Consider the following 23,416-nt stretch of genomic DNA (forward strand, 5'->3'; position numbering starts at 1 on the left):
CTTTACCAAGATAACAAGGTGGAGAGTGCTTGTGGAAGACACCTAGTATAAACCCTTGACTTCCACCCCCGTGCCCCACACCCACTCCTGCATCTAGATCCATGCACACACAGAGTTCAGGCTGGGTGAGGAGAGTGTTTGGGGAGGAGGAGAATGTGGTAGAGAGGGGACACAATCAAATTCTTTTTTGTTGGTATATGACAGAGTCCTGCCCAGAATGGCCTGGAGTTCTCTATGTAGTTATAAGGCTGCATAGAGTATCAAATTTTGATCGACACTCCTGCCTCTGCCTCCAGAGTGCTGGAGTTTGTCATGTGTGCCACTGTATCATGATGGCTGTGAGTGTTGCTCTTCAGAATGTGAAATTCATTCTGCAGATTGTGGGAGGGGAGGAAGAGCACACAATTGAAAGGGTTCATGTTGCACCTGTATTTGAGAGGAGTTGGTGAGGCCAGCTGGGAGCCTGTGCTTATGAACATGGGAGATGGAAGAGCTGATGGAAGAGAAGGCAGTGGCCGCTGTTGACTGTGTAGGCTTGAGGCATCTGTCCGGGGTGTGGGCAGAAGGTTCAGATGGAGCAAGGATCTCTGGTTTTCTCAAGGTGGCCTGGGAAATCCATGGGACAAAGGAGAACTGGAAGAGAAGCCAGCATGCTTTCACACAGTGTGTGTGCGTGCCTGAGTGTGTGTGCATGTGCATGAGTGTGTGTGTGTGTTGGGGTGTGTGTGTGTACGCATGTACTTGTGTACCTGTAAGACTGTGCATTCACATGTGTAAGAGCCAGAGGTTGATAGTGTCTTCCTTAACCACTCTCACTACCTCCTGGCCACTGAGCTCCAGGGATCCTCCTGTCTTTGCCTTTTCCTTGCTGGGATTATGCACCAGTGTGCCTGAGGGGTGGTTTTTTGTTTTGTTTGCTTTGCTTTTTAACACTTGGATTATGGGGAATTGAGCTCAGGTCCTAATGCATGTATAGCAAGGACTTACCAGCTGAGCTTTAGACATTTTGAGAATTACGAGGCCAGCAAGGAATGAAGCTGTGGGCTACAGAGAAAAGTCCCTCAGCTCACAGATTGGGCTTGTGTGGCACTTGGAGTTTAAAGATGATCGAGGGCTGGAGAGATGGCTCAGTGGCTAAGAGCACTGACTGCTCTTCCAAAGGTCCTGAGTTCAAATCCCAGCAACTACATGGTGGCTCACAACCACCCGTAATAAGATCTGACGCCCTCTTCTGGAGTGTCTGGAGACAGCTACAGTGTACTTATGTATAACAATAAATAAACATCTAAAAAAAAACCTTAAAACCAAAAACAAAAATAACGATGATCGAGCAGTCTCTTAGGTAATTGTTGATCAGGTGAAATCAGAGCTGCCTTAATACTCACGCATTGTTCTCCGTGCATGTCTGCTTTTCAAAATTTTTATGTTTTTTATTTTCTTGAGATGGGTTTCCTGTACTCCTGTAGCCCAGGCTGGCCTCCAGTTCACTCTGTAGTCAAGGCTGATGCTGAACCCCTGGTGCTCCTGCCTCTGCCTCCCGAGTGCTGGGATTATGTGTGTGTGCTGACTAGTGCTCTGCTTGTTTTAGTTTTTAAAGACTTATTTATTTATTTTATGTATATGAGTACACCATTGCTCTCTTCAGACACACCAGAAGAGGGTGTCAGATCCCATTATCAATGGTTGTGAGCCACTGTGTGGTTGCTGGGAATTGAACTCAGAACCTGTAGAAGAGCAGTTGGTGCTCCTAACCACTGAGCCATCTCTCCAGTCCAGTGCTCTGCTATTTATTTATTTATTTATTTATTTATTTTTATTGTCCTGAGGCTTTGTACACCACTAAGCAAGCATCCTGTTGGTATGCTGTACCCATATCTGCTTTGTGTGTGTGTGTGTTAATATACTTATTTAGCTAGTTAAAATTTTTAAATTATATTTTATCTATCTACTGTGTGTGTGTGTGTGTGTGTGTGTTTGTGTGTGTGAGTACACATGAGTGAAGGTCAGTAGGCCGCTTGTAAGAGTTGACTCTCCTTCAGCCAAAGTATCCTCGAGTCTGAGCTCAGGCTTGGTGACAAAAGCCTTTATCTGCTGAGTCATCTCATTACCCATTATGGTTTTGTTTGTTTGTTTGAGACACTATGCTGTAGCCCCAACTATCTTTAACCCGCCCCCCACCCCCCATACATTTGAAGATGCCCTTGGCTCCTTTGTAGTTTATTGTGCAGGTGCAGTTGTAGGTGCTACGGTGCATGCAGAGGCCAGAGGACTTCATGGAGCCGGATCTCAACTCTTCATGTTCTGAGGCTCAAACTCAGGCTGTTAGGATCTCGTGGAGGTTCTCTGTCCACTGAGTCACCTTGGTGTCCCAGCCTTAGTGGTACACGCCTTTAATCCCAGTACTCAAGAGGCAGAGGCAGGTGGATCTCTACAAGTTCGAGGCCAGCCTGGTCTACAGAGCAAGTTCCAGGACAGCTAGGGCCACACAGAGAAATCCTGTCTGAAAAACAAACAAACAAACAAACAAAGCAAGCGATTTGTCTGTCTTTGTCTCCAACTGTGCCCTGCGCCATCTTGATCTCTATGTCTCTACCTCCAAGTGCTAGAACATCTGACATGCATTGTTGGTTTTAGTCTTTCTCCAAGTTTGCAGTTTATATTTCTACTTTTTTGAGTAGGTGTTTTAGGCAGTCTTTCTCTGAAGTCCAGGCTATCCTTTAACTTGAAGTCTTCCTACCTCCGCCTTCCAAGTAACTTGTAGCCCTGCACCACCAGTGCCTAGTTCTACACCTGTGGTTGGGTTTTGTTTTGTTTTGTTTTGTTTTCCATAGAAAAGTTTGTTGTTTTCATAGGTACTGGGGTTTGTGCTAGCACCTTGTGTGTGCTAGGCAAGTCCTCTACCACTGTGCCAGGCCCACAGCCTCTTACTCTAAGTCAGCATTCTACCACATCCCTAGCCCCTTAGGGGTGATTCTAGGCAAGTGCAGTATTGGGGTATATCCTCAGCTTCTAATTGGATGATCCTAGGCAGATAAAATGCTCTACCACAGAATCACAATCCCAGCCCCTGCCTAGAGAATAGGCAGTTGTTTACAGCTGAGCTAAGCTCCCAGCCCCCTCATTGTGTGATTCCAGGCAGGGGCTCTACCTCTGGCCATGCACCCTGCCCCTCCCTGGGGGATTCTAGGCAGGGGCTCTACCATTGAGCCACGCCCCCAGCCCCTCACTGAAGGATTCTAGGCAGGGGCTCTACCACTGAGCCACTTCAGCTGTTCCTAAGGTCTGACTGGAATGCAGTCACTCCTGTTAGTTTACATCTGTTAGAGGCTGTTTTTGCCTCACAGCCGATTTGTAACTAGAACACTCTAAAATATTTGCTTTTGGTGTTGGCAGGAGGTTTGATGTTTCTCCTCCTTATCCTGGGCAGCAGTTGTACCTTAGGACACTTCCAGGACCTTGGTTTCTCAGGCTGGCCTCTAACTCTAACAAGATCCTGCTTGCTTAGTTGGGCCCCATGTGGTTTTGAGCAGCTTGCTGCTAGTTTTTTTCCTTTTCTTCACTGTCTTTTGTTCTGTGCTAATTATAGAACCCAGGGCCTTGTAAACGGTAGGCAAATGCTCTACCACTAAGGTACACTTTCAGCTCTTGAGCATGCCTGGCGTCCCAGTCCCCTGGGGCAGAGGCAGGAAGATTAGGACTTCAAAGTCACTGTAAGTTGTAGAGGGCAGGTCACTAGGCCTGACCCCCATCACTGCAGAACCATAAGACAGAAGGAAGATTACATGTCTGCAGTCACAGGACTGTTGTAATCCCCAGGCGGCACCTGGGTGGTTTGCTTTTCTTGGAGTTCAGGGATGGGAAGGGGGTGTTGACAGGAGTTGCTCTGATGAGTTGAACAGCCCTCCCCCCGCCCTCCTTAGTGAAACCTTAGGGATAGGAGCTGCTGTGCACAGCAGTGCTTTTGAGCCACAGCAGTGGCACTGGCTTGGCTTGGTGGTGAGTTTGACATTTTAGGTAAGTGCTGTCACTGAGCTGTACCTCCAGCAGGGTTTTGCATGTTAAAGAGATTAAAAATTTTTTTTTGTTTTTGTTTTTGTTTTTGGTTTCTAAGACAGGATTTTTCTATGTAGCCCAGCTGTCCTAGATCTCTTTCTAGATCAGAATGGCCTCGAATTCAGAGATCCACCTGCCCCTGTCTCCTAAGTCCTGGGACTTAAAGGTGTGTGCCACCAGCGTGAGGCTAAAAAAAAAATGTTTATTCTGTGTGTGTGTGATTTTGAGAGAGAGAGAGAGAGGGAGAGAGAGAGATTGATTGATTGATTGATTGAGACTGAGGGCACATGTGCTTGTGTGTGTGCATGGGGAGGCTAGACCAGGACGCTGGCTGTTTCCATTTTCCTCTGTTGCTCCCTGCCCCACCTTATTTATTGCCCTGAGACAGGGTCACTGACTCAGCTAGGAGCTCACCTCTTCAGCCAGGCTGGTCAGCCAGCTGCCTCCCAGGATCTCTCCGCTGCTTGCGCCTGCCCCAGTGCTGGCGTTACTGACATGTACAGCCCTGCGCAGCCCTGCACCGCTTAGTTCACATGGGTGCCGGGATTCAAACTTAGGTCCTCAGGGTTGCAGAGCAAATGGTCTCACCCAGCTAGGTATTTCTTCAGCCTCAGGTTATTTTATTTCATATTTATTTATATTTTACTTTATAAATAATTTTATTTATATGTGTTTTGCCTGCATGTATGTCTATGTGAAGGTTTCAGTCCACTCGAACCAGAGCTCAGGTAGTTGTGAGAGTCCATGTAGATGCTGGAAATTGAACCCTGGACCTCAGGAAAAACAGCTAGTGCTTTTAACCACTGAGCCATCTCTCTAGCCCCTTAGAGTTATTTTAAAGGGAGAAACTAATACTTTCTTACTTGAGGAAATGTGAAACACTAGGAGCTGAGGTTAGGTGGGCTCCCCGGTAGATGTGTGCTTAGCATGAGGTTACGTGTGGTTCCCGGCAGATGGATGCTTAGCATGAGTGTCTGGGTTCTACCCTCAAAATCAATTTAAAACAATTGTTTAGTCTGTGGGTATTTTGCCTATGTGTATGTATGTGCACTGTGTACATGCCCAGTGCCCTTGGAGGCTAGAAAAGGGCATGGGATCCCCTGGAACTACAGTTACAGATGTTGTGAGCAGCCATGTGGGTGCTAGGAGTTGAATCTGGGTCCTCTGAGATAACAGCCAGTGCTCTAAACCTTTCTCCACCCTCCTCTGCACCAATTTTTAATTTTGTGGCTTTGTTTTGTTTGGTCTGATGCTGAGATTGAAAACCAGAGTGGTGTGCCTGTGAGACAGTGCTGTGCCACTGTAATCTCACATCCTTAACTTAAAAAAGAATTCCATTCTTACTTACTGTATTATGCTGTCCATGTGCACGTGGTGTGCTGTGCACAGATGTGGCCGTCAGAGGACAACAGCAGCAGTCTGTTTTTTCTTTCCACCATGCGGCTCCCAGGGATCGAGCTCAGGTCACCTAACATCCCCTAGTTTTTTGTTTGTTTCTTTTACATTGGGTTTTCTAATAAAGTAATTTCTTAGATTTGTACTTGAAATCTAACTGTTCTGGTCTTTGGAGAGGCTTTCTTAGCCCCTGAAAAGTCTCTTCGGGTCTCTGCTTACTGGTCCATTAACTCTGTCAGCTGCTTGGGTGGGGAGTTTCAAATCCATGTTCCTTGGAAAGCACCTAACTCAGATGACTTAGAAAACGGCTCAAAGAATAAACTGTGTAGGGCTGACTGCATGTGGGAGCCCAGTCAGAGTTCCAGGCCAACCTGGACTACAAGTGAGAGTCCGTCTTATAAAATCAGGGGCTGCTGCTGCTTTTCCAGAGTATCCAGTTCCTAGCCCAGCCCACAGTTGCCTGTAATTCCAGCTCCAGGGGCATCTGAAGGCTCTGCAGGAACCTGGACTCACCAATGCATATAATTAAAAGCATAAATAATAAAAATTTTAAAAGAGCTGGGTATAGAGGCTCATGCCCATAACAGAGGCTGAAGCAAGAGAATTGCCTGGACTTCAAGGTCAATTTGGAGCCAGACCCCATCTCATAAAAACTCCATTATTAGGGCTGGTGGAATATAGTTCAGTGGCAGTCTTGGGTGCCATCCCCAGTATTAAAAGAACTTCCCATATTGTATAGTATGTTTATATTGCCTCAAGATTGAGGCTTTTCCCCACATCCAATTAGTGTAATTTCCGTAATTAAGAATACCCTAAATAGCCCCACCATTAGGTGCTAAAACAAATTAGGTTTTTGAAGTGTGGCTTGGTGCTGAGTGGGGCTGTGGTAAGAGAGTGGGCATGGACACGGGGTTTCCATGCATGACTGTAGGGTTCCAGCCGCAAGCTGGTGGGCCAGTCTAGGCACCAACTCAGCCCAGGTCCCCTGGTATATTTGGGTCTCCCCCATATTTTTATTACATTCTTTGTATGTGCATGTGTGTGTTATCATTTGTGGGTGGAGGTCAGAGGACAGCTTGCAGTTCTCTTCCGTCGTATGGGTCCTGGGGATCTAACTCAAGTATCCAGGCTGAGTGGCAGGTATCTTCCTGTTCAGCCATCTCACTAGCCCTGCCTCCCCTCATTTGTCTTGGGGTTTCATGCCCTGTGTTGAGGGACGTTTGAAGTTCTGTAGCTTCGTATGGGAGTCAGTAGCAGCTGTCCCCTCAAGGAGACTGAGTCGAGGACATGCAGGCTTGCTGGGATGATTGTGGCCTCCATGCTAAAGGGGACAGGGGAGTAGAATCACCTCCCTTGTGATGATGTGGGCCAGGAGACTCAGGAGGAAGACTTAGTGGCCTCTGGGAAGATCTGTACGCTTGCTTAATGAGGCACCAACAGAATCAATGGCTGATGGCTGGGAAAGACTTGGAATGTTTGGGAATCCTTGTGGCTGGGCATGAGGTCCCAGAGATTGAGAGATTGTTATGAGAGGGCACTGGCCAACTGCGGAGGTGGTGGTGGTGGATCCAGATCTGCTGTGGTCACACCCTCCCTGAAGGCAGGAACCAGCATCTCTCCAGGACTGTACCCCTGGCTCTTGAGCAGAGCTCTGGAAGTTGGTTTATCTGAGAATGGGACAGACATGTTGGAACATACCTATAAGCTGCAGGCCCTGTCTGCCTAAGCCATGAGTGACATCTTGGGAGTCATAGGCTCTGATGTCACCCTCTGGTTTTTGCCTACGTTATAGGCACTTTAAATTGTAGATTCTGAGGTGAACCAGCTTTGCCCAGGACGCCCCAGGTCTCATCCTCAGGCAGAGTCTGTGCCTTTATTAAAGGCCTTGAGGGCTTGATGGCCAGCCTGGCACTCAAGAGTTGCTCTGTGTCCTCATAGGCCAAATTTACTACCTGTGTTTGCATCCCGTGGCCTCCCTTCCCTCTGCTGCCTGAGGGTGTTTGACAAGTAGGCAGCAGGAAGGCCAAAGCCTGTGGGTGAGATCTGCCTCCGGTCTGTGCTGGGCCCATACTCTGTAGGCTAACTGGTTGTTGTTTGGCTTTTGGAGGCATCCTCTCATGTAACTCAGGCTGGCTTTGAGCTTCTGATCCTTCTGTCTCAACTTTTCAGGTCCTCTGTGTGTTCTACTACACACAACTTTAAGGTGTGTGTGTGTGTGTGTGTGTTACTCTCCTGGGGAAGGTGCCTATGGAGACCAGAACTTGATGTCACTATGTCTTCCTCAGTCCTTCTCCCCAGCTTATTTTTTGAGACAGTGTCTTTCGCTGACCATGGAGCTCACTTCTGTTTCATTTCAGCTAAGCTAGTTAGCTAGCAGAGCTGAGTCTGCCAGTGTGCACCCTCCAGGTCTGGGGTTATAGACACGCTACTTTTTTTGCATAGGCTCTGGAGGTCTGAACTCAGGTCCTCCTGCTTGCTTTGCAATCACTTCTCCCACTGGGCTATCTCAACAGCCCTCAACAGTTTAGTTTGTTTGTTTCTCTGAGACAGTCCCTATGTGGTCCAGACCAGCCTCCCACACAAACCCTTTGTGCCCTCATCTCCATAGTGCTGGCATTTATAGGCATGTGTCGCCACACCCAGCTGGGTGGGTGCCCTCTATCCTTGGCTTAGTTCTCATGAAGATAACTTCACATAATTGTCAGCATCTCTTTTCTCGATGAAACCAGGCAAGCTGAGAGAGCAAGGGCTTCTAGAGACTTTGGAGCCTGTGCTTCTTGGTTCTGTCTCTTCTAGGGCCATGGCCTTGGCCCTCTCTCGCTCAGCTTTGAAGGATAGCAGAGTCTCTGACCCTGCAGAGTGTGCTGCCATATGATCGAGCACCTGGGAAACAGAGAAGGCATTCGATGGGAGCTTTGGGAGCTGGTTGTAGGAATCAGGAGACTGAAGTGGGCAAGAACTGGTCCAGGACTGTGTTCTGGCAGATCTCTCATGGGACAGTTGTGGGCACAATATAACGACAGTGATGGCAATGTCTCCAGCTGTGTTCTAGGCTAGCATGTATGGAATGCCCGCTGGGTACTTGGCCTACAACTGTGAGTAGGGTATTGGGCTGCTGTCACGTGGTGAAGTAGGAAGACTTGGGGCCGGATTTTGTCTGTGTGTGTTCCTGCTCAGTAGAGTTCTGCTTGGCATAGGGAGGCTGTGCAGGGTCAGGAGCTCATGTGACACTGGGGGATTCTAGGCAGGCGATGTGCCACTCAGCCACACCCCCTGAGTCACACAAGTTGAGCAGGAAGGACGTAAGTTCTCAGAAGATGGAGTGGACAGGGAGATAGCTGCTGAGCAAGACTCAGGGAGGGCTGTGGAGACAGCCGAGGGACACTTTAGGGTTTTTTTTGTTTGTTTGTTGTTTTTTTGTCTTGGCTGTGATAGAGACCAGGTTGGCCTTGAACTCACAGAGATCTGCCTTCCACTACCTCCCGGGTGCTTGATTAAAGGCATGTACTACCACCCTCTAGGCAGCGCTTGAGTTTTTTATCTAGGGTTTCTTGTGGTCAGTGATAGTCCCTTAGCTGTTCATGTTTTTGTGTGGTAAAGATGTGAGTGTGTGCCTGTTTGTGTATGCAGAGGTCAGAGGAGGACTCATCACTTTCTATCTTACTGCTGAGACAGGGACTCTTACTGAACTTGAAGTTTGCCATTTTGGCTAGGCTGGGTGGCCAGCAAGCTTTTGAGATTCACCTATTTGTTTTATAGCACTGGGATTACAGATAGCAAGCATGCCCAGCTTTTCTGTGGGTTCTGTAGGTCTAAACTTGGATCCTTAGATCCTAGAGCAAACTGTCTATCTCCCCAGCCTAGGAACCTGTGTGTAAGTCCTACCTAAGCTACTGTCTCAAGAGTGTCTTGGAACCCTTGTTCTGGGCTACAGAACACCTGTGAGGATGCTGTAGTAGGGTGTACTCTCACAAATAAGTCCTGAATTGGGAACTGTAGGGCTCTTACACAAACATACAGAGTCATTGTGGCCTTGTCCACAAAGATTTGGGGTGATTTAGATACACTGAGTGCCAGGGCATGGCTCAGCAGAGAGGAGCTGGGGTGTGTGGCATGGGTAGGTCTTCTGTGTGTGCATCCCCACATGTGAAGGAAGGAGGGAAAGACGGAAAACACTGAGCAGAAAGTAGTAGAATCAGAAGGAAATGACTGGGCAGATCAGCACCCCACTTTCACTGTGCTCCCATCTGGGATGTTTGCTGAAGTGGAGGTAAGGAACAGGAATGGCTTTTAAGATTTTTTCAATTATTCTTTGTAAATTTCACACTATGTGTGCCTCAATCCCACTCATCTCCCTGTTCTTTCACATCATCTGACCTTGCAACATCCCACCAACATAAACAATAAAAAATAAACAAAAATTATCTCATCGTGGAAGCTGTGGTGTGTCACAGTGTGTCTGTCCCACAGTCTATCCCTCTTGTCCACATATCTTTACTTCAGTTCATTGCTATGAGTCCTTGGTTTGGTTCGAGTCTTCTGGCTTCTACTACAGTACCAATGCTGGCTCTTTACTGGGACTCCTCACAGCTAACCTGCAGCCTTGGATCTGCAGGACCTGTCCCTTCACATGCTCAGCAGTTCATAGATGGGGTAGTTGTTGGGCTGGGCCAGCTCAAAGCCCTGGATCTGGGCCTAGGTAGTAGCTGAGGTGGTCAGCCTGCCAGCTCTCCCACACCTATACCATCAGGGTGAACTCTATAGCACTGCCCTGGCTAGATAATCCAATGGGGAAGCAAGCAAGGGCCAGGGCCAGGGCCAGCTCTCCCTCACTCATGTCACCAGGATCAGCTCTACTGTGGCGCCTGGGGCTCTGGTGAGGTGTGGGCTGCTTTCCCAAATGCTGTAGCTGGTGAGGGGCGGGGTCAGCTCTCACACCCCGGGGCTGGCTCACCCTCTCCAAGAATGACTTAATTATCCTGTCTGCTAGAACAAGAGATAGGGATCAAGAGTTGATCCAAGGTACCCTGAAGGTGGTAGAGAAAAGCTGGTATTGAGGCAGCCAGGCAGTGTTTGCAAACTCCTTTAATCTCTGCACTTGGGAGGCAGAGGCAGGTGAATCTCTGAGTTGGAAACTAGCCTGGTCTACAGAGTGAGTTCCAGGACAGCCAGGGATACACAGAGAATCCCTGTCTCAAAAGAACAAAAGAAAAGGTTTTCTTTAGCTGCCTGACAAGGTCCCCAATGTGTGTGAGTAAATACTGTGTCTTTTTCTAGGTCCCCCAGAGGTGCTGGGCAATGAACCTGAACCTGCAACCCAGCGTGGTGTGAAGTCTTCAGAGAAAGCAGAAGATGGCCATGGCCCCAAGCTCGTCTCTGCCGCAGGTGTACCCTAGCCACGTGGTGGTGGCTGTGTGGGAATGGCAGGATGGGCTTGGCATTTGGCACCCCTACAGTGCCACTGTCTGCTCCTTCATTGAGCAGCATTTTGTCCGGCAGAGGGGCCAGCATTTTGGACTGGGAAGCCTGGCCCACAGCATCCCCTTAGGCCAAGCTGACCCCTCACTGGCCCCTTACATCATCGACCTCCCCAGCTGGACTCAGTTTCGCCAGAACACTGGTAAGACCCTTCTGCCTCTAGAGGGTGAGCCCTTGGTTTGTGACTTGGTCCTTCGATGCCCTTTGTCTTGTGAGCCGCTGTACCCTACAGTGCCAGGCTTTGGGCTGGGTAGTTAGGCTTTAGGTTATGGTTGTGACTGACACACCCTCCATTACTGTTCTTTACATGAACACATCTGATCGGAGCCTGCTCTAATTAGTAATAGCACCCAGGGCTGGGGAGATAGCTCAGTTGGCAGAGTGCTTACCTCTCAAGCAGGAAGCCCTGGGCAGGAAGCCCTGGGTTCTAGCCCCAGCACTGCATAAAATCCTCGATGAGCATGTACCTGTAATTGTAGCATTCTGGAGATGGGGGCTGAAGGGTCAGGAGTTCAAGGCTTGAATCATCCTTGACGATTGCATAGTGAGTTCTAGGTAAGGCTGGGATGCATTAAATCTTGTCTTAAAAGAAGCCAGCTATTACCTGGAGGAATGAACCATGTAGTAGTAACAGATGTATTTGGGAGTACATGTGGAGGCTCTCTTGGCTCCATCATCTTCAGCAGACTGGCTGGCATGCAGTATGTATGCCATACACTAGTGTATGCTGTGGTAGTTTTGAGAATATTCTGCTTGCTTGTAATTCCAGTACTTGGGAGGCTAAGGATGGAGTATTTATAAAACTTTGAGTCTAAATTGTCTCAAAGGCAGAGAAAAAGAAAGCCTTATCAAGTATGAGCCACGTTTGACAAAGCTGCTAACCTCTTTTGCTATAGAGGGTGGGCCCTTGCTTTGTGACTTAGACCTTTGACGTCCTTTGACTTGTGAGCCTCTTTTTTTTTTTTTTGTTTTGTTTTTGTTTTTTGAGACAGGGTTTCTCTGTATAGCCCTGGCTGTCCTGGAACTCACTCTGTAGACCAGGCTGGCCTCGAACTCAGAAATTCACCTGCCTCCCGAGTGCTGGGATTAAAGGCGTGTGCCACCATGCCCCGCTTGCCTTGTGAGCCTCTTTACCCTGCAGTGAAAGCTGGAAAAAATAGGATCTGCTAGTCCTGAGTCAGATAGCCATTTGACTGTCTACCAACAGTGATGATGGTGAATTGTTGGGGGGAAAGAACTGAGGCTGGGGACGTAGCTCAGTGGTAGAGCCCATACCTAGAATATGTGAGGTCCCTGGGGTCCATGTCCAGCAACACAGACATGTACAAATATACATAAACACACCAGACGTGCCATACATATACCACAGACACATCCACCCACGTAGGTACAAATACAGGCATGTACAGACACATACACAGACACAAATATACGTACTCAAACATGACATGGACACATCACTGACAAACACATATGACAGATGGATACACACATGCAACATAGACACATGTACTCACACAGATACACACACAAACACAAATGCACAGACATGGCATGGGCAGACACACATGCAGACATAGATACTTAAACATATATAGACAAACACACATACAAATACAGTCATGCATACAAAACACAAAAGCACACAGACATGTTGACATCATGGTCGTGCTGTGGTGTCACATGGTCACACACACATACCCACGGAAACATGGGTGTGGCCCTGTGCACTTAAAGTGTTAGCGTGTGGAACAGCAGGAGGGTTCTCATTTATGGGTCCTGCTCCTTCCCTACAGGCACCATGAGGTCTGTGCGCAGACACCTGTTCTCACAGAATTCTGCCCCAGGCCAGGGCATCGTCTGGGAGTGGCTGGGCGATGACGGATCCTGGGTAGCCTATGAAGCTAGAATCTGTGACTATCTGGAACAGCAAGTGGCCCGGGGCATCCAGGTCGTGGACTTGGCACCACTGGGGTATAACTATACTGTCAACTATGCCACCCTAACCCAAACCAACAAGACTTCCAGCTTCTGCCGGAGTGTGCGACGCCAAGTGGGGCCAGTTTACCCAGTGACTTCAGACATCGCTGTTCCACGCCAAATGGGACTTATCTGCTTTTGCCAACAGTGCCTCCATGGTAGCGGAACTGGCCCTGTGTCGGGCCGCTACCGCCACTCCATGACCAACCTGCCTGCATATCCTGCCCCCCAAGCACCCCACCGGACCACCACTGTCTCTGGGGCCCACCAGGCCTTTGCCCCATACAATAAACCTTCACTGTCTGGGGCCAGATCTGCACCAAGGTTGAACACCACCAACCCCTGGGCTGCAGCACCTCCTGTTGCAGGCAACCAGTCCCTGTTCCACTCCAGCCTCTCCCACCTGGGGCCTCAGCTCCTGCCCTCAGGACCGTCCACCTCCAGTGGAGCCAGGTACCTCCCAGTGCGGACTTTACTTCTACCCGTGTGGAAAGCCTCTCCCTCACCCTTGCAACTCCACGTTTGCCCCGTGTTGTCTTTTGCAAGTGCCACTTGTGTGCTGAGCCTCCTTGGTTTCCCACTTTGACGTCCCATGGAGCTACCATGCCATGGCACTTTGATTGTCAGCAGTCTTTTAATCTTTTTAACTTTTGTATATTTTTGATGATATGGTCTCATGTAGCTCAAGGTGGCCTCTAAATCCCCTGTATAGCTGAGGACAGTCTTGAACTTCTCTGATCCTCTCTCTTGTCTCTGCCTCTCCAGTGCTAGATGATCCAACCCAGGGCTTCGGCATCCAGGCAAGCACTTGACCACCAAGCACAGCCTCAACTCCGTTGTTGTTTTTTGTTTTTTGGTTTTTTGGTTTGTTTGTTTGTTTGTTTTTGTTTTTGTTTTTTTTTCAAAACAGGGTTTCTCTGTGTATCCCTGGCTGTCCTGGAACTCACTCTGTAGACCACACTGGCCTCGAACTCAGAAATCCACCTCCTCTGCCTCCCAAGTGCTGGGATTAAAGGCGTGTGCCATCACTGCCTGGCTGTTTTTTGTTTTTGTTTTTGTTTTTTTTAAAAACATACAAGTTCTGTCGGCCAGGCTGACCCAGAACTCAGTATGTCGCGGTGCCCTTGAATCTTCAACAGGCTTCCTGCCTCAGGCTCAGGGTTGGGATTAGAGGCCATTACCAGGACGCAACAGTCCTTTCTCAGGGTCCTAGGGTGCGGCAGACCTTTGCCTTGACTTATGTACTGCCTGAGGGGCTCTGTGCTCTGAGGATACTTTGCCTTGTGGCGGGCAGTGCAGATATGGGGGTGGAAACAGCAGCTCTAACCCTGAGCCCACAGTTAGTTCTGAGGAGCCCAGGGTAAGTGGGAAAGATGGAAGGCGTGGGATATAAAATGCCGAGAAAGGTGATGATATCCAAGGTCCATCCCAACCAGGCAGTACACTTTTAGTTCTGAGCGTCTGGGCTCTGCGCTTGCCCACTGGGTCTACATTGCACTGAGCCCCAGCTTTGCCTGCTGAACAGCTGAGGCTGGCCTGGACTTTGCTCTTTCTGTCTCAGTCTTCCAGGGGTTGGGGTTATAGCTTATGCCCTCATGCAAAGCCAGGTGGAGTTTTGCTGTTGTGGTTTGGTTTGATGGGTTTGTGTTTTGTTTTTAAGCGTGTGTGGTGGTTTGCCTGTACTGTGTGCACATGCTTGCCTGGTGCCGGGAGAGGATGTCACATCCCCTAGAACTGGAGTTGTGAGTCACCGTGTGGTCCTGGGAATTGAACCTGAATCCTCTGGAAGAGCAGCCATTGCTTTTAACTGTGAGCCATCTCTCCAGCCCCCAAGTCAGATTGTTTTTTTGTTTTTTGTTTCTTTTCCTTTTTGTTCAAGACAGGGTTTCTCTGTATAGCCCTGGCTGTCCTGGGACTCCGTTTTAGATGTTTTTTTTGTTTTTTGTTTCTCCCCGAGACAGGGTTTCTCTGTGTAGCCCTGGCTGTCCTTGGAACTCACTCTGTAGACCAGGCTGGCCTCAAACTCAGAAATCCGCCTGCCTCTGCCTCCCAAGAGCTAGGATTAAAGGCGTGCACCACCACGCCCCGGCTTTACCACCTTTGTGTGTGTGTGTGTGTGTGTGAGTGTGTGAGAGTGTGAGTGAGTGAGAGAGAGAGAGAATGCATGCCAGCAAGTACAGGTGCCACAGTGCCCCGTGTGAGCTAGTTCCTCCTACCATGCATGGCTCTGGGATTAAACTCGGGTTGTCAGGCTTGGCTGGAGTCTTCTCTACCCACTGAACCATCTCAGCTCTGACTAGTGTTTGCTATTGTTGTGTTTGTTTGTTTTTATTTTATTTTAAAATTTTGTTTTGTTTTTAGAAAAAGTCTCTCTGTTTATTTCAGGCTGGCCTGGAATTCTCCATCCTCTTTTCCTTCTCTGTTAGAGCACTAAGCAGTCACTCCATCATCCTCAGCACCACCACTAAAAAAAACCAAAAAAGGTGCTGGCACACACAGGCATTTTAGAAAACCCACCCGAACAATGCGAGCTACCCAGGGCTTTGATACCTTGGCAAGCTTTATTCTTTAAGCTTGTGACATGGGCAGGGATGGCCATCAGAGATGTCCACTTAGAGTCTGCAGATGAGGACCTGCAGGTTGGCTTAGCACTAGAATGACTTATCTAGAATCTTCCTTTCTTGGGGCATGACTCAGTGGCAGATCTTCTGCCTAGAATTCCCCAGTGAGAGTCTGGGTGTGGCTCAGTGGTATACACTCTGCCTAGCATGGTGCCTAGGTGCCCGCCAGCTCCCTAAAAAGAGAAGCAGTTAGTTGTGTGGGGCGCGTAGGCACTGGGGCTGGCCTGAGTGTGCGGAGGAGGGGCCTGCTGGCCAGGGGAGAGTTGAGGGCCTGGATCACTGGCCTCCAGGCGGCTGTCTCCAGAGTTGGGCATGCGTACGTCCTCTGGGACACGTGGGTCTGTCTCCCTGGGAACAGGGAGTCCAGATAGGCCTCACTGGGTCCTGTGCAGGCTTTACATGGACACAGGCCTGCAGGGCTCCCCGGGACGTCCCTCTCTCTCTTGCTACTTAGGCTTAGTGTGTGGGCCAGTCCTTCAGGGAATGGGATTCTGTGGTCAGCCTAGGACACTGAAACAGAGTTTCAGCTATGTTGAATTGCTTCAGGCTGAGGTAAATCTTTCTGTCTCGTCCTCTTGTCCCGTCTCCCCTCTTCTCCTTATCTCCTTTTCTCTTCTGCTCTTTTCCTCCCCATCCCCTCCCTGCTCCTTTACTCCCTCTCCCTCTCCCAGTAGTTCACTCTGGCCTAGCATTTACTGTGTAGCTCAGGCCACCCTCACATTCCCAATCCTTCAGCTTATGAGTACCAGGGTTATAGGTGTGCACCTCTGGCGAGGCAACTCAACAGAGCTCTGCCTGGGGACTCAGGACGAGTCAGACTTGGGTCCTCTCCTCATACTGGGCTCTCCGCCCCATGTCCAGGCCTACAGACACTGCTAGGACTCTTGGGCAGGCCAGATGCATGATGGAGGTCACTGGGCCAGCTTGCTGCTGGGTAGGTGCGGCCTGTAGTTACTTGCTGGGTGACAGGAGACAAGGGGAACTGGGCCAGCCTGCTGTGTTGGTTGGACGGCTTCTGAGCAAGCTGGCTGCCTCCTGGCATAAGTACCGTGCATCCGTGTTTCCTCGGGGCTTTCAGGGGCTGGGAGGGGCAGCCTTTCACTTGCTCGAACCTATCCAGTCTGAATAAGCAACCATTTACCCGTATCTTTTCAAATTAAACAATTACATGTATGTTTCGTATGTGTGGGCGGGCGTGTGTGTGTGTGTGTGTGTGTGTGTGTGTGTGTAGGTCAGAGGACAGCCTGTTGGAGTTAGTTTTCCCCTTCCACCATTAGGTCCTGGGAACTGTACTCTAGCCCTTGGGCTTGGTGGCACGGTGCCAGCCTCTCATATCTAATTTATTCTGTGGCCTTCGTCAAGCACTCTGATAGACTAACTAACCCCCTGGTCTCTTTCCCCAGCTGGCACTGGGAGAAATGCAAACATTTGGCCCCTGGTTCTCCCCAGGGGCTGTGGTAGCAGGTCCTACAGCCAAGGGAGGGTGAGTGGTACTAGGTGAGAGTTTGCAGAGCTGTCTGGAGGGAGGCAGTAGCCATCAGGCAGGGCCAGTCTGAACAGCGCAGCTTGGGGGAGCTGGGACCTACTCTACCTGCTGCTGAGCCCCTGACTGAGAGAGCAGTACCCCAGGCTTTTGTGGAAACTCATACCCTTTCTTTAGGTTTTTGTTTTGTAAAACTTGTCTGGTTTCCCTTGGCTCAGTCTAGGTGAAACTGGCTGTGCCCCCTGGGAACATGCACTCCAGACAAAGCTGTGTCATTTGTAACTGAGCTTCTGGGTATAACAACATTTCCTCGTAGCTGAAGCTTTATCCCTTTAAGCAGCAAAACACGTGCTCTAATGTGGGTGCTGGAAAACTTTCCAAAATGTGTCATGCTCACGCCCGTCTCTGTAAAGCTGGGCGAGACAACTTGCCTAGCATTTTGATGAAGGGTGGTGACGAGGGTTGGCACTTTGAAACATTAGCCAGGTGTGTCTAGCCTGTGCCCCACAGGCTTCATCTAGCTGAGCATAGCCGTGAATGTGGCTTAACACATGATTGTAAGCTTATGTAAGATGAGAGTGTATGTGTGCTGTGGGCGTGGTTTACATGCGCGTAAAAAAATTTAAGTCTGTGTATATAGGGTGTGTGTGTGTGTCCATGCATACACGAATCTGAAGAGGCCAGTAGAGGGTGTTGGATCCCCTGGGACTGGAGTTATAGATGTTTGTGAGTCTCCTTGTGGGTGTTGGGAGTTATATCTGGGTCTTCTGAAAGAGCAGCCAATGCTCTTAACAATCTCCCCAGTCCCTGACTATAGGTTTATTTGTTGGTGGTGGTGTTTTTGTTTTTGTTTTTGTTTTTGTTTTTTGAGTTTTTCGAGACAGGGTTTCTCTGTGTAGCCCTGACTGTCCTGGAACTCACTCTGTAGACTAGGCTGGCCTCAAACTTAGAAATCCGCCTGCTTCTCCCTGACTATAGTTTTGATATTAACTTTGATGTATTTTGTGCACAAGTATGCGCTCCCTTACCGCACTGCAAGTGCAGAGATAAGAGAACTGTTCATGAAGTTGCTTCTCCCCTCCCAGCATGTGGGTACCAAGGATCCTCAGGCTTGGCAGCGCATCCCCACCCCACCCTTTTGAGACAGGATTTTGCAGTGTAGTCAGCTGCCTTGTGTGTAACTCAAGTTGGCTTGAACTCAATCCTCTCAGTCTCCGGACTGCTGGGATTACAGACATGAGCCACCACACCCAGCAGCATCTGCTGTGCTCTCAATGCTGCTCTGAGGGGCCCCCCTTCCCCACTGCCATCGCCGTGTGAGTGGAACTGATGCTCTGCCTTGTTCCCATTCTTGCCATGGGTCCTTGTCAGCCACTGACCTGTGTGAGATTAGCGTGTTATATATTGCAGGTCCAGGGTTCTTTTTACCAAATTTTAGTTCGTTAATTAACTTATTTTGTGAGACAGGATCTCACTGTGTAGCTCTGGCTGTCTCAGAGTTCACTGTGTAGTCTAGGCTGGCCTCAGATTTACAGTTTCACCTGCCCCTGCCTCCTGAGGGCTGGGGTGGAAGGCATGCACCACCGTGCTCAGCTGTTTTAAAATATTTTTCATTACATTTATGTGTGTCTCCACATACACACATGCACAAACATACATTGTGCCATGGCACAAGTGTGGAGTTCAGAGGGCAACTCGTGGAGATCAGTTCTCTCCTCCTATGGTTCCCAGGGATCCAGCTCTGGTCATCAGGCCTGGCGGCAAGGCTCTTTCCCTTGCTAAGGCATCTGGCTGGCCCCTGAATTTTTCTTTTTCTCTAGTACTACTGTGGATCTTTCAGTGAAAGCTCCGGCGCCTGCTTTGTCTTTTTTCTGCACCTGTAAGTCATGAGAGGTCTTAAGATTTTTATATTGGGCTTTATATTCATTGTACCTACCACTCTATATAAGCATAGAAGCTCTGTAGTGGAACCTGGCATGTCATTGTTTGTGCAAATTGGAGCTGAGTGTAGCACATTCAGCCTTGATGTCCAGGATGTGGGACCTTGGATTTCCTTTGACCTGAGCCTCGGTCTGCCTGGGACTGTCAGGTTCTGTCTGTGTAGAACATTGAAAGGCAAGATGGGGAGGAGGCTCTGTGGTTATAGCTCTTGGTTATTCAGTGTAAAGATGGAAGCTCAGAGCCCATGAAACCCACACATGCATGGTGGGTGTGGCTCTCCTCCTGGAATTCAATTCTCAGAGCAAGGTGAGGTGCCTGGCAAGCAGCCATATTGGTGAACTCTGGGTTTGATTGAGAGGTCCTTCCTCCATGAATAAAGTAGAAGAATAATTGAGTGTGATCTCGGGCGTGATGTCCGCATGCCCCCACATACATATAAAAACATGCATGCATGTACACGTGTGCATGTCACACACAGACTCAGAGTCCTTGTCTCTTATTCTCAGCTGCATTTGGTGTGGAGTCCAGCTTTCTCTCCCCATTCATTTGTCTTTGTGGTGAGGGAAGACCTGGGAGTGGGGAAGTAGCCAGGGACCCCGTCTCTGTGGGGCCATGGGCTTTCTCCCTAGATAACCCTCTGGTGTTGGGAAGCTGTAGAGACAAACTTTGGTTTTTCTGGCAGTGTTGATTCTGGGCTCAAGTTCATTGCTCCCTGGAGAGGTGAAGCGGGTGAAGGGCCTGGTTCTTGTGTTTGTCTATTTTTGTCTTTTTAAATAAGGTCTTAACTGTGCAACCCTGCCTGACTTGGAATTTACTATGTATATCTTGTCTCTGATTTGGGTGATCCCCCTGCCTCTGCAGTGCTGTCCAGAATGCTGGGTTTGCATGTGTATACCATCATGCCGGGCTGCGTGCCCTCACTTGCAGAGCATCTGAGTGATTTCACACCACAGATGACCCTCTTGAGGGGTGGGGGAGAGGCACAGGAAACAGCCTGCTATGGTGGCATGCATCTGTAATCCTGGCACTTGAGTACAGCCTGGCTTACATGCTGAGTTCAAGGATAGCCTGGGATATATATGAGACTATCTAAAGAGGGGCATGTGGGCTGGGGCTGTAGCTAAGCTAGCAGAGACTTACTTAGAGTCCTGGGTTTAATCTTTAGCACTGTGTAAGTGGGATGTGGTAGTGTACACCTATAATTCTAACACTCTATCTCGGAGGCCGGAGTTGAGGGTGATCTCCAACTACTCAGTGAGTTCTTAGGCCAGCCTTGGCTGCATGTCACCATAGCTAAAGGAAGAAAGAAGGGAAGAGGTAGAAACAGCTTAGGGAAGGGTGGAGCTTGCAAGCCTGGGTAGCATCAGTAGCTCAGCTTAGCTCTGGCTTTGTTGGAGCACCCATAATGCCCTCAGCCTCACCTTCTTTTGGGGCTAGAATGGAGAGGACAGGAAGCCCCATCACACGAGGCTATCTTATTTGCAGAGAACATTCAAGAAACTCAAAACACCTTTTTGTTTTTCCATACAGGGTTTTACTGTGTAACTTTGGCTGTCGTGGAACTTTGTAGAACAGGCTGACCTCAAACTCAGAGATCCACCTGCCTCTCTGTCTCCTAAGTACTGGGATTAAAGGCTGCACCATCACTGCCTGGCAGATGAACCCTGGAGCAGGGCTCTGTTTCAGGCCCTGCAGGAGGCCTTTAGCCCAGCCCCCGTTGGGTGTGTGGCTTCCCAGCTGGATGAGGTCACAGCTGCCTGCAGCTCCCACCCTTCACTTGTGTGATCTGTGGCTGTCTGTGTGGCAGGTCTGGGGGCAGAGCCTAGAGGCAGTGGTTGGTATGCCCTTAGCTCTGCAGGAGCCAGATAGTGCCTGTCCTCTGGCCCTGAGGAGTGCTTCTGTGTGGGGCCTCATGAGAAGGTTTTGTAATCTTCACATTTCATCATCAGATGGCCAGGGATACATGGAAGGACCCAGGAGGGCCTCAGGAGTGGGAAGGAGGAGGAGCTGGTAGGAATTCAGGCCTTTAGCCAACTGTTCTCAAAGTAGAGCTCTACCAAACCCAGACTGTCTTGCATGTGTGGTTCCCGTGTGGCGTATGACGCATTCATGCATCTATTTATTTTGTAATAGTAGGAATTGAACCCAGGGCCTCACTCGTGTTGGGCAAGGCTCTATCACTGTGCTCCAAACACAAGTCTCCTTTTTACATGTATGTATTTTGTGCATGCATATATACACATGTACTTGTATCTGCTGATTCGTGTGCACAGGGAGGTCAGAGGACAACCTTCAGGGGTGAGGTCTCTCTTTCCACCTCATCACTTCCAGGGTTTGAACTCATCAGCAGGTGCCTTTCCCCATCTCAGCAGCATCCCAAGGTCTCTGTTTACTTTGAAACAGGTCTCAGGAAGCTGTCCAGGTGGGCCATAAACCTCCATGTGTAACTCAGGCTGGGGTTGAACTTGGTGACTTTGGCTTGCTTGGAACTTGCCACATAGACCAGGCTGGCCTCGTACTCACAGAGATCTGTTTGCCTTTTCCTTCCTTATTTTTTGTTTGTTTGTTTGCTTGGTTTTTGTTTTGTTTTGTTTTGTTTTTGAGATGGGGTCTCTCATTGAACCTGGAGCTCAGTGATTGGCTAGACTCACTGGCCTAGAAGCCCTGAGGATACAGAGCTGCCTGTGACTTCAGGTTCCTCTTGGGGCCTCTGTGTGAGAGCAAACATACACACACACATACACATACCTGTATACATGCACAGCATATAGAGTTAATACTAAAATTTTTAAATTTTTTAAGTTTTATTGCAGAGCTAAGGATAGAACCCAGAGTTTGCCTTACACACAAGATAAGCATCCACTTACTAAACTTTCTGGTTGCGTAGTGTACGATACTGACTTTGCCACTGCTGGCAGTGTTGGTCTCTATTACTTGTTAAAATGGCCAGCCTGCTGAGCTCTGTCTGTGTAGGTATCCCAAGAGATTTCCTGTTTCATTTCTATTTCTATGTCTTTTGAGCTGTAGGCTGGACTGGCCCCAGGTGCCTCTGAACTCATTATATAGGCCAGGCTGGCCCCTTGAGTGCTGGGTTACAGGCGTGTGCCATGCATGATGCCCAGCCCAGAGCCTTCCCTAAGTTTCTTTTGCATGTATTTATTTAGTGTGTAGCGGATCAGGGCCAGTTTGCTGGAACTGCTTCTGTTTCCACTCAGGGTTCTGGGAATTAAACTCAGAGTAACCGGCTCTGTGATAGGACGTGCACAATAAAGCGTTGAGTCATCTCGTGTGTGTCTCTGTGAGTGTGTGTGTGTGTGCGTGTGCGTGTGCGTGTGTGTATGTGTCTTTTTAACGTCCACGTGAAACCAGGTTGAACACCTTGTCTTCAGAGTTTGGGAACTGCCCGAGGGGCTGGCGCTGGGGCCTCCGCCCACGGCTGCTGAGAGAGAGCAGCTGGGGATCCTCCCAGCTTGCTGTGGCCCCACTCACTGAGTCTGCTCTCTTCTCTCCTCAAGTGCCTCCTTCCCCAGCGGGCCCTCCTCCAGCAGCCCAGGGAGCGCCCCCACCACTGTGCCCGTGCAGATGCCAAAGGCCAGCAGGGTCCAGCAGGCGCTTGCAGGTAAGTGTCCTCTCAGACTGACCCATCGGGCTTCCTGGGGAGGGAACGGTGGAGTGAAGGCCCTGTCAACCCTGGAGTCCTCAGGGAAATCCAAAGTGATGTCTTGGGGATCAGTGCCTCTTTGGGGTGATCGGTAACCCTTCCCCGCTTCCAGGGAGCACGTCTAGGAGCCTCTCTAGCCCTGGGATGTGTCAGGCCTGGTGGAGACCTTTCTAGTATTTACATCCAGTTGAACTGTAGTTAGAGCATTTCCTCTAACAGGGCCTTCAGGGGAGTCAGGGGACCTTTTTAGCCTAAGCTAGGTCTTACGTCTATGTGTTTTTTATGATATGTACATACAAGAACGATGTATGTGTACCACGTGTACCTAAAAAGGCCAGGCGAGGGCGTCAGATTTCCTGGAACCAGAAACAGATAGTTGTGAGCTTCCTGGTTTGAGTGCTGGGAACCAAACCTCCAAGACCAGCAAGTGTTTTTAGCTGTTGAGTCCTCTCTCCAGCCCCTAAGTCTTGGCATTTCATTTTTGGGTTCATGTTTTGTGAGTATGAGTGTGGATGGATCCAGAGGACTACCTCAGGCGGGGTCTTCAGTAGCCAATCACCTTGTGGTTTAAATAGTCTCTCATTGGCCTGGAACTCACAGGCCCTGCTAGGCTGGCTGACTACCCCGCTACATAGCTCCAGGGATCTGGTTGTCCCTGCCTTCCCAGCCCCTGGGACTACAAATGTACACCACTGGGCTTAGCTTTTTTTATATGGGTCCTGGGCATCAAAATTAGTTCCTCATAGTTGCCACAGTGATTTTTTACCAGCTGTTCTATCTTCTCGGGTCTTAAAAGCTTTAAAA

The 23,416-nt window shown here is 49.3% G+C and overlaps 1 protein-coding gene across 12 annotated transcripts in view; it reads left to right on the forward strand.

Moving 5' to 3' along the window:
• Dtx2 (deltex 2, E3 ubiquitin ligase) overlaps positions 1-23,416 on the forward strand; it is a 38,082-nt gene that overhangs the window by 4,489 nt on the left and 10,177 nt on the right. For 10 of the 12 annotated variants that reach the window (NM_023742.2, NM_001256097.1, NM_001256096.1 and 7 more), the window contains 3 exons: positions 10,726-11,068; positions 12,723-13,359; positions 22,467-22,570. In NM_023742.2, coding sequence (NP_076231.1) covers positions 10,801-11,068; positions 12,723-13,359; positions 22,467-22,570 — 1,009 coding nt within the window. In that variant the 5' untranslated portion in view covers positions 10,726-10,800. Of the gene's footprint in view, positions 1-10,725; positions 11,069-12,722; positions 13,360-15,316; positions 16,080-22,466; positions 22,571-23,416 lie in introns of those variants that run through there. The other 2 variants (XM_006504510.3, XM_030254850.1) reach the window with 2 other exon arrangements.

This window comes from Mus musculus, chromosome 5 (genome assembly GCF_000001635.26).
Source record: "Mus musculus strain C57BL/6J chromosome 5, GRCm38.p6 C57BL/6J".
Classification (NCBI taxonomy): Eukaryota; Metazoa; Chordata; class Mammalia; order Rodentia; family Muridae; genus Mus; species Mus musculus.